We start from the raw sequence: 11218 nt of genomic DNA, 5'->3' as shown, positions 1-11218 counted from the left end.
AGATTCAAGTTTCAAGAGGTTTATTCGTCACATACATATACATACTTTCATACATATACGCAGTGAAATGTAAAAATCTCTCCCCCCGATTGTAATGACTCTTGTTGAAAAATAGATATTACTGCATGGCTCAAGAGTCGCAATTTCTAGTTTTAGACAAACTCAAGTTTTTAATGACACACTGTCACTGTAGGCCCTTAAAATCCCGTTCCAGCCATGGATCCCTTGCATGCATCCATAACAAGCTCGACCCATTTCTGCAACACAATTTCAGATGTGAAAATAAATTCTAAATGAAAGTGACATGTGCAAGGCAGCCTCATGCACGGATGCACGGACACCGATATCAGGTCTGATGCTTTGCTTATATACTCATATGCGTGGTAAAATATCTAGTATAGTATGAGGTAGCGTATGCTAAACCATACTGTATACTCAGTTAACACAATGTGGCTGCTGCTCAGAGTGAGATTGTTTTCTACTTTTGAAGCTTAGGGACAGTTTCATGTCGTATCTGATTTAGTTTCAACCAAGGGGTGAATTCACCAATAATTGAAAACAATAATCACAGTGTCTTTTATAAAACCAGGGATCTCATTGTTACTACAACTAAAAATTTCTGTACTCAGTATCGGTACTTTGTTGTAAAACAATGGCGTTGATGCATCCCTGGCCTCAACCAATCTACTATTCCCCATTAAAGGAAAAGTTGGTGGCAGCAGGGTTCACACATACGCAGTCTTTAAATCATATCACAGAAATAACAAAAGTCAAAATGATTTTGCTTTTGGTGTTATGTACTTCACGTGTGCCCATGATGATCACGTAAAGAAACAGCATCTTTTCAGCTGTCTGTCAGTGGAGACAACTGCGAGAGCTTGAATGTCATGAATGTTGTGTGTACACTACACGGTATGAAACAAGGAGACCGAGCCTCTGCGTTTGGAGAAACTTTATTGAAGAAATGTGACACAGAATAACATTTTATACGAGCATTTTGCTTGCAAACAAGTGTTTATACAGTATGTGTCGATTTTGAGTTGTAATACGTGTGTATGTTTCAACTGAACTATTTCTGTCTGTATATTTATGCTTTTCTTCTGTGTATGTTTGTGCGCATCGACACGCCTGGTTTGCTGTGCTACATGCATTGCATCTCCCCCTCATCCCCCCGGGCTTCTCCCGCTCAGTTAACCTCTCCTCCTCCCTCTCCGCCTCTCTCTGCCCCTCGCTGTTCCCCTCCCCGCCCCCGCACGTCCTTGTTTCCTCTCCTTCCTTCTTCCTCTTTTTTTAAACCCTGCGTTCCTCTCCCCTCGCTCCTACTCCACCTGCGCCCCGTCCTCCACGTCTTCGTCGGGGCATGCCGCAAAGTCCTTCTCCGGCAGGAGGCCGTACTCGTTGAGGAAGGCCTCCACGTCCGTGGCGAAGAACTCCTGGCTGAGGTGTTTGGTGACGCACAGGAAGTTCCCCAGCAGCTCTCCGGCCTTGTACACCAGCAGAGCAGGAAGAACCTGGCGGGGGGGGGGGGTGAAAAGGTCAGCGCCGCGTCCGTGATGGCCTACTATGTACTGCACACTACCCAATGCGTACTGTCGTCCTGCTTATTTTTGTATGTGAGTAAAAAGATTTAAGTCTCTGTGCTCACTCCGCCCCACTTCACGGGTTGAAGAAGACACTGCGCCGACACTTTCATCGCCGTGTCTTGAAAATGATATATTCCAGACGCGGAAAAAGGCTGTTTCCTCACCAGCGCAGCATAGACATGTGGGAGCGACACGCTGCATTTTCTGTGCGCGGTGCCTCCATTTGAGAGCTTTACGTGACAGGATCTGGTGCAAATTTTCCGCTCGTTTGTGTGTCATTCGTGGCAAAACTAACAATAACCAACAAGCATCCTCTTTTACAGAAATATCGCTTCCAGCCGTGCTTATTATATCAACATTCTTATCATTTTACTTCAGAAAAAGAAAATGTCACTGTCCTTGGAAGATGTCCACTGAATATAGACCATGCATAAAATATTAGGAAACAGATGAACATTATAATAAGTGCGTAATGAAGCTCTAGTGAAGGGAGAAGAGCTCATCGTTTTTAACCCTTTAAATGACACAGTCTCACCCAGTCGCTAATCAGGGATTACAACAACCATTTGACTTACGTTTCGACTTCTCAGGAGCATCATTCAGCCTCTTAGCGAGAATAATATTTTCACACTGAATGGGGTATTGTAAGTTGTTCTTCCACTATAATCAACACATCTTGAAACTTCACTGACATCGGAGGAGAAGCGCTCAGAAGCTCCTGTGGCAACAGCGTCGATGCGGCAGAACTTGACGCTGGAGTACTCCGTCACCAGGCAGTCCAGGGACGAGTTCATCTCCTCGCAGCCTGACGCAGGAGAACATCGGGGTTAAAAAAAACCCCAAAAAAAACCTCAGAGGGCTGAGAGCCTTTCTGTCCAATCAGGCCATTGCATTTCAAAGGGAAACAAGCAAACCGGGACACGCAGCGAGGTCGGGGAGAGAGTTCATCTTCAACGCTGCGGCGGAAAGAGCGGGAGTTTAGTCTTTTACTCCTCAGTATTTTGAGATTTTTTTTTCCTTCATAAAATTTAAATTCACCCTTCTTAAGGCAACGGTTCTCAGCTGGTCGGGCCTCAGGATCCACATTGGTCCGTAGCCATTGAGTCACGACCCGAACGTCATTTAAGATTTGAACCATTCTAAATGGTTCCGCATAACAAATAGTGCGGCCCGCCGCGATGATTTTTCTCATCTTCCACGTGGAAAGCTCGGGGTGAAGCAGGCGACGACCCGGTGAGGTTTGTTTCCATGTCATTCAACTAAACGAACGAGGTCAAGAGGGACACGTGCCGCAGGGTTTTTTTTTTGGTTTGTTTGTTTTGGGTTTTTTATTTCTGACCTCTGAACGACTTGCGGGCGGACGCGCGGAACGGGAGTCCCAGAGACCAACCTGGGACGCCGTGTTGGTAGATGTGAACCACCACCAGCGTGGTGCCGTGCTCCTTCTCTATCACCTCCAGAAACGCCTCGCCGCTCTCCAGCTCGTGCACCGTCTCGAACTTGGGGCCGAAGCTCAGCCTCTCGTGCATATCCTGCATGCACTGCTTCCTGTAGCGCCTCAGACAGTGCTCGTCCTCTTCCTGGATCATCTCATACTCCTGCATGCTCATCTGGAGGGGGAAACAAATGGATTTTATTTTTGTGCGTTTTTTTTTCCGTGTGTGTGTGTGTGTGTGAATCTGTGTTAAAACCTTTCTATTGACTCTCTCCCGATCGTCTTCCCTTGGACTTGACATTTGTCTGAGCAGTTCCCTTCTGCCCTCGGGGGCGCTTTGGTCCACACTGTCCAACTTAAATCTCCTCCAGTCGTTAATGACGCCTTTAGGACCTACATACACGCACGCACACACGCGCACACAGGTACATCCAAATGTAGACAGACCAACAAAGGTACAGATAGATACGTGCGTTCATATTTTAAGAGACATACATAAACCACATTAGACACACCGTGTAGTTATTTGGCTTTGTGGGTCATGCGATATGGGATGGGATCATGATGTCACCCTTTGCTCTGTGCTCTGAGCCGTTCCACTGACCTGTGTGATTGGCAGGCAGCTCCTCTTCATCCTGGGTGGGCATGGACATCTTTCCGGGCTCCTGCAGGGAGATGACGCATCAACACCACGTTTTTCAGAGCGATAGACACTTTCCGATACTCAGAACCAGAACAAATATGAATATTTTTCGGTTAAAATAATAGCAAGATCACCACACTTGCGTGGTGCCACGCTTTGTTTGTTGTACTGTATGTAACACAAATTCAATGGAGGTACATCACATTGGTATTGGGTTTAGGTATGGAAGCAATTTTACAATTACAAGTACAAAAGTACATGAGGATAGTATCAGACCTGATGTCTGATACCAGCGCTGGTATCTGTGCATCCATGTACGCAGTGATACTGCAGCAGGAGCAGAACAGTGTCAATTTGACAAGCCGGTGTCTGCAGTCATGCACACTGGAAATAATGTTGCATATGACTGTACCGGTGTGAGCTGCCATATCCACTTACTGTGAGCCAGGTTGAAACTGAATTATCAGATTATATTTGGATTAAGAGTCTGACCCACACACAGCTCTAGGACACATATTTACATATTTGCTGAATGTGTTCAAGAATTCAGTCTGACAAGAAAAATGTATTCTGCACCCTTTCATTTTGATTTTGGGCCGACATACTTCACGAGGGGAGACTTAATTTTGGCTTATCCTGAACCATAAACATATGGAGCTTTTGTGCACCCAGAGTGTGCTCTAGCGGCTCTGATGGGGTATCTCAGGGATTCAATATTTGTAGAAAGAGCCACGAGACACATGCTCAAACAATTACAGTCAGAGAGAAGTTTTGAACACGGTTAAATGAAATGGTTGTTTATGTAAAAGTCTGTGACGTGTCCATTGCTCTTGGCACTTTTAATTGATTTTCCCTTTTTTTTTGTCTTACTATGTGCAGTATCATAATGTTCTTCGCAAAGGACCACAATGGAAATCAGATTTTAGTTTTGTTGGTTGTTTTCCATCCTCCACAATTTGTGTGGAGTTTTGAATCCTGCATCTATCATTTGTTATTGCCAAAATCAATCAATCAATCAATCAATCAATCAATAGCAGCGGCCTGAAATTTAAAGTTAATACGCTGATAACCAGGAGAAATGAAAGATGTATTTACATTTTGAGACGAAAAGACTGATGACGCATGGCATCCATTATACATTCACTTATACAACCATATTGGAAAGATACATGATCTATGACAAGTTTTACTTTCATCTCAGCTCATGCAACAATTATTTTCCATTACAGTAAACGCAAATACATCTTCTGATATTTTACTGTAAGCTGACACATTAATAATTCACAATATGTATATCTATATGCTACCTAATACAATAGGAAGTCTTACCTGTGGGTTGTACTGTAAGGGCACGATTAATATTGTTTGATGGAATGCCACAACGGTGTGTGTTTGATATTGTTTATCTGTGTGCACGTTGATCAGTATCAGTCCAGAGATCGGGATGTGTGTGCAGAGAGGAGACGGAAGACAGGAGTGAAAAAGGGAGAGAGAGCGGGCGGGGTAGGTAGGCCTACTTAGAGATTTACCTCCATCATCATCATCATCATCATCATCATCATCATCCTTTCCATCACCACCACAGATGATAATCACGTCTAAGAGGATTGGGAGTCCTGCACGGCTCAGAAGCGCCAGGTTCTGGCTCCATTTTGTCAACTTAATTACCTGTTGATACTTTTAAGGGACAAAATAAAAGTGTGAAAATAGAAGCAAAGCGGAGACAGTAGAACAGGTCAGCTCTGTACAAGGGGCACACGATAGAGAACCTAGAGCAGGGGTCTCAAACTACAGGCCTGGGGACCGCATCCGTCCTGCAAGACAATTTAATGTGACCCGCTACATGGTGATAATATATTGATAAATCTCACTATGTATATATACATATAAATATTTACAAATCAATTCTATATATACTATGAACAATATTGATGCATCTATTTTATATATACTATATACTATACAGTATAGCCAAATCTATTTCATATATAATATATTGATAAATCTGTTTTATATATACTGTATACTATATTGCTAAATCTAGTTCATATATACTATATACTAAATGGCTAAATCTGCTTTATATATACTTTATACTATATTGATAAATCTATTTCATATATACAACATACTATATTGCCAAATCTATTTCATATATACTATATACTATACTATATTGCCAAATCTATTTCATATATACTATATACTATACTATATTGATAAATCTATTTTATATATACTAGAGACTCTATTGATAAATCTATTTATATATAAATACTAAATTGATAAATCTATTTTATATATACTATATAAATCATTTTTTTTAAATCCCAATGAATCCTCACAAATAAACTTAATGTTTTCAAAATATAAAACAAAATCAAATACATTATAAGAGCCATTTCTAGCAAACAAAACAAAACAAAACAAAATCAAACCCAAACAAAAAAAAACAAAAACAAAAACAAAACAAAACAAAACAATAGACGAAATAAAATAAAAGTAAAAACAGGCCTGTTCTCCTTGAAGTTCCACGGGGGCCCTACAAGACGACAGCCTGGCCAGTGGCCCCCAGGTCCTTTGAGTTTGACACCACTGGGTCCTCGAGTATTAACTCGATAGTTCAATACATCCTCCGATTAATAGTTTTCATAACTAAATCCGTCAATAATGGAATTCATACAGCAATACATACATTCACTACTGATTCATTTTAGTCGCCTTTCATTCATAATTTATACACTTTCACTGAAGCACTGTATGTATGCATGGAGTAAATCCATGAGTATATACAGTGCTTCAGTAAATGTGTTGTAGTTAATGGTTTTATGCTCGAACATAACAATAAGTTCTCACTTCTCCTAAGTCCTACTTCTCCACCGTCAAACGGAATCAGTTTGCATTTGTAAAAAAAATTAAAAACGTGTTTCCGGCCGGTTTCGAACCGGGGACCTTTCGCGTGTGAGGCGAACGTGATAACCACAACACTACGGAAACTCAGCTGCCTGTTCCATGTATTCACAGGATTATAAAGGTTCTATCTCTCTATCAAAGTTTTACTACATTTGATATTCTATATCGTACGAAGCCCGAGTTTTCAGCGTACACTGGGTCTTCCGGTTTGACACCCATTACAGATTTCTCCGAGCTGCCTCATGCAATATTTTGTTAGGCACCATTCTGGGACAATGTTATTTGTGAAATGTTATTGCAACATGCTTTTTAATACAATTTTTTTGTTGTTTTATTTTAATACAGAGTGCATTCCAGGACAGAGTCAAACATTCAGACTGCAGGGGAGTGGGGGGGGGGGGTTGATTAGGCAGCGGACAGTTTGCTTCTGGGCAGGAATCACTCCTGGGCAGGAGTCACCGGCCTGACCCTCCTCCAGCTTCTTCTCCATCTCCACGAGCACCGTGACGCCCTCCAACACCTCCTGAGGCAGCGCCACCTCCGAGGGGGCACCCGGTCTATCTTCCGGGCAGGAATGATGTCGTCGATGGCCTGGCCCTGCTCCAGCCTCTTCTCCATCTCCACCAGCAGCTTGACCCCGTCCACCACCATCTGAACCAGCGTCACCTCCGAGAAGCCCAGCCTGTCTGAGTTGGAGATGTCGAACACTCCGTCCTCCGCGGGCGTGTCCACGCCACCTGAGACGGGGAGAGCCCGCGGTTACACAAAGGTTTGGCAGTCAAACGCTCGATGTTGTACCAAAGCTGTGAGTAAACAGAGAAACGGATGACTAGTCTCGTCTCAGAGAGCCGATCCTAGAATAAAAGACAGGGGCCAGCTGATAAATCAGACATTAAAAAGGAAGCAAATGTAAACTGCAAATGTAAAAAGTGAATGTGGTGTAGAAAAGGCCTACGATGGAACTTGCGTTGGTCATTGGGTGTATTAACATGATAAGACCCTGCTTCCCATACCAGTTCCGCGCTTCTGGAGCCTCAGTCTGTTGAGGATTTCGTCAAATTTGGGATGTACGCCCAAGTAGGGAAGCTTGATGTGGACGCCCCCGCGCAGCCCTGTCCCCAGGTTGGAGGGGCAGGTCAGGATGTAGCCCAGGTGCTTGTTCCTCATGAACTCGTAACCCCTCTTTTTGATCAAGGCCTCGATCTGGGAAAGAAAATAATTGTCACTTTGCCAGTAAAGCCACTTTCACGAAATGTGTTTGGACTTTGCGCTCCTGCAACTGGGCTGGATTAGGAATTAGGAATGTATTGTGGGAAGGTACGCGCATCATGCCCAACGGATGTTTTTTTTCCCTTCAAACAACCTTTGTGATGCCGGTGCAGAAGCGGGTGAAGACCTCCTTCATGTTGCCCCCATTCTGCATGGCGATGATGCGGAGGTGGTCCTCCTCGTTCACCCACACCAGGAACGTCTTGTTAACGTTGTACCTGTGAAGACGAGGACAAACAAACAAACAGTAAAAATACAATCTCAAAGTTATTGATTGTTGTGGACGAGTTGTGTGACACAAATTCTCGGTGAACAGAATAATCAAGCTTTTTTTTTAAATCAACCAGTCCTTCCTTTTTAGAAACTATCTGATGTTTTATATGAAACAAAAACAATTGTCGTCGCATGTTTACATGTGCAAGGTACTGACCAGATGCCACGGGCGTCGGGCCAGTCGCGGGCCATCCCAGCGGCCAGCAGCAGAGGGGAGACGGGTTTGTCGAACAGGAAGTGGTCGTCGATGAGCTGCTGCTGCTCGGCGTCCGGCATGTTCTTCAGGGCGTAGTACGTCCCCTTCAGGTCTCCACTCAGAGAAGCCAGAGCTGAAGGAACACGGAGCACATTTTAAACGTTCAACGGGAGTCCTGGGGGAGTGACGCCGGTCATGTTCAAGTTCAATTGGAGAAAACAGGACATTAATCTATATCAGTATCAATATCTTTCAAAATGGTTGAGATGTACACCGCCTGCTGCAACTTAATATCAATCTGTCCTTTTTAATGCTGAGGGCTAAATGTTGTTTTCATCAACTTCCTTTGGTGAAAACTCTTTCATGACCAGTGACACCATTAGACACCATCCGTGGCCAGTCAAAATTCCACCTCCTGAGTCAGCCAATCTTCTTGGGTCGGCTTGTGCCGCCCTCCACTTGACTGTTCTCATTGCTTCTGCACTTGAGACCACGCACCCGACCAGTGTGTGCGAGCACACAAAACAGACCTCATCTCCCTTCCTCTACATTTCACCTGCTGCGTCAGCCAAATCGCCTCCTCCCTCTAGAGAGGACGAGGCATTGTGTTCTCTACCTTTGACGGAGAGCCTCTCAACAGCGCGGCGCTCCCCGCGGCTGCAGTGTGGCGGCAGGCAGAAGCCCCGAATGCTCCTGCCGGCTCGGATGCGGGAGCTCAGGACATACTTTGGATCCAAGTCTTCGCCACCCTGGAGGGAGGGAGGGCGGGAGGAAGGGGGAGGGCAACACACAAACACACACTAGTTAGTTGTGTTATTATCAACCTGTCCTGCCAAAACATTAAAAGCCTGCTTCAATTACCTTCAGCTTGGCTGGGTTTAGGTCGGTTTTGTGTTCGTCTTTAGGCCTGTACCCTCCGTGACGGTCCTTGATCACAGGGTCCAGCAGCTCCTTGAACACCTTGTATGTCTCTTGGTCTCCAGCCACGCAGCCCACAGTCATAATGAAGGGATGGCCTGGACAGGAGGACATGGGTTGGGCAATTAGAGTTTGGGTACCCCTTAATCTCAGATCGCAGCAGTCCTTTTCTAGGGGGACGTCTGGGGGGAATGCTCCTCCAAATTTGCGCCGGAAGATTGGATTTGTATCTGACTGTATTTCTACAGTGGCCAGTCTACACGGTGTTGATGATTGGAAACCTTTACGAAAACTAAGAATTTCTAAGCGGCCAGCGCTTAGAAATTCAACTGACGCGAAAAAAGTTGAATTTATAAGTGCTGGCCGAGTTGTGTTCGCTGTTAGCCAAGGAGTCATCTCCAAGCAGCCCTTTCCTAAAACGTTTTTTTTTTATGATTGGTCGAAACATATAGGAAGCGAAAGAAAGCTAAACACCCCGTTTATGCACATTTTAGCGCCACTCCCATCAGACCTTTTCAAAAGTCTGAAAAGCTCTGATTTGTGAGACTAGGGTACCGCTAAACTAACCCTGTTGTACCAGGATGATCAGCCCCTTCCAATTCGAAGAGCATCAGGGTATTTTACCTGGGTTATCAACCCCAGTTTGAATGACATCATCCAGAGTAAATCCACTGCGAGTCTGTTTGTTCCTCAGCCGCTTGTACATGTCTTCAGTCAGGACCCTGGCCATGTGGTTGTTGTGTAGCCTAAGGTCTGGATACTCCTGCTCGGAGCCATAGTTGAGTTTTATCCGGTTGTGGGCGTTACCTGCGCCCTGATGAGTCGATGAAGCGAAGGAGAAAGAAACCAGAGAAAACCAATATCAGAGTGTGCTTCCGCACATTAAACTATGCACACTTAGCATGATATAATTTTGTAGTTCCTCACATTGCGTGGACTGAAATAAGTTCCCAAAGTCTTCTAAAAGGTACACTAACACTAACAGAGCAGAAGCTGTGAGACTGTGTGTATATTTAATGATATGGATTAAATAAATATAGTATATAAGTATATAATTACCATAGATATGAATAATCATTAGTAATAGTTTGAGAAGCTCAAATAGCAAATGAAGCAGCCTGCTATTCAAATACACATAACAGTATCATCTGAAAGATATCTTATTATCTGAAAGGTGAGAAGCATGTTTATTAAAAATAACACTACCTGTTGGAGGGACGACACACAGATCCCCATTTTTCCGCAGATTTTTCCACAGACTGACCAGAGGCTCTCTGGAGGGAAAAACCAGCACATCAGACTTCATAGGAAAGAACTGGCTCCTGATTGAACAGTATATATAGTCTATTTCATTGGGGGGCTTAATATAATAATTTGATTCCCAACTATATTTGTATTCCCAGAACAATAAAGATTTCATAGGCAATTATTGAATATGATTGTATAATTACTCAAAATATTTAGTTATTCCATTAAAGGATGCTTTGGCGGTTCGCTCCAGCAGGCTCAGAAACTCTACTGGAGCCAACGACAGTAACGTGTCGTGTTGGTCACTTACTATAAAGTTCTTGTGTAAATATTTAGACTTTAAAAAAATGCACTGTTCTGAAAATAGAAAATGGTTCGAATTTTATCCGAGGCAACAAAATGAAATCTCCCAAAGCATCCTTTTACCTTAAATTAGTTAAGACTTTAATTCACTTTAGCTTCATAACAACACATTTGTTGGTTCATTTGTTGCTCTACCACGTTGGAAATGTTGGTATGGAAGGTCAGCTGTTGACGTAGCTGCTAACCAGTGTGTTATCTTGTTGTCTTCATGTTATACTAAACGCACCGTTAACCATAACTCTTTTGCACCACAGCCTTGCCACATATTCTTGGTTACAAAATATCAATACAAGTGATTGCCTTGAGCAGTCTCCCAAGGTGTGGGCCGTGAAGGTACTGCAGGTGGGCCGTCATTAGCTCATTTACAATAAATAAAT

At 43.6% G+C, this 11218-nt stretch overlaps 2 protein-coding genes across 2 annotated transcripts; both read right to left on the bottom strand.

Moving 5' to 3' along the window:
- Nucleotides 1-1319: 1319 nt before the first annotated feature.
- pdca (phosducin a) lies at nt 1320-3671 on the bottom strand (the record flags this gene model as incomplete). The annotated part of the gene is made up of 5 exons (XM_080011197.1): nt 1320-1511; nt 2276-2388; nt 2974-3193; nt 3275-3411; nt 3623-3671. 5 exons carry the CDS (start codon nt 3669-3671, stop codon nt 1320-1322), a joined length of 711 nt encoding a protein of 236 aa, XP_079867323.1.
- A 3341-nt stretch (nt 3672-7012) lies between these two features.
- LOC307237731 (creatine kinase B-type-like) lies at nt 7013-10466 on the bottom strand (the record flags this gene model as incomplete). The annotated part of the gene is made up of 8 exons (XM_080010494.1): nt 7013-7311; nt 7588-7777; nt 7938-8061; nt 8274-8445; nt 8929-9061; nt 9174-9328; nt 9855-10044; nt 10437-10466. 8 exons carry the CDS (start codon nt 10464-10466, stop codon nt 7013-7015), a joined length of 1293 nt encoding a protein of 430 aa, XP_079866620.1.
- Nucleotides 10467-11218: the final 752 nt, after the last annotated feature.

Source organism: Zeus faber (genome assembly GCF_960531495.2).
Source record: "Zeus faber genome assembly, chromosome: 12".
NCBI lineage: Eukaryota > Metazoa > Chordata > Actinopteri > Zeiformes > Zeidae > Zeus > Zeus faber.
The sequence above is the reverse complement of the archived record's forward strand: the minus strand, read 5'-3'. Positions and strand labels throughout refer to the sequence as shown.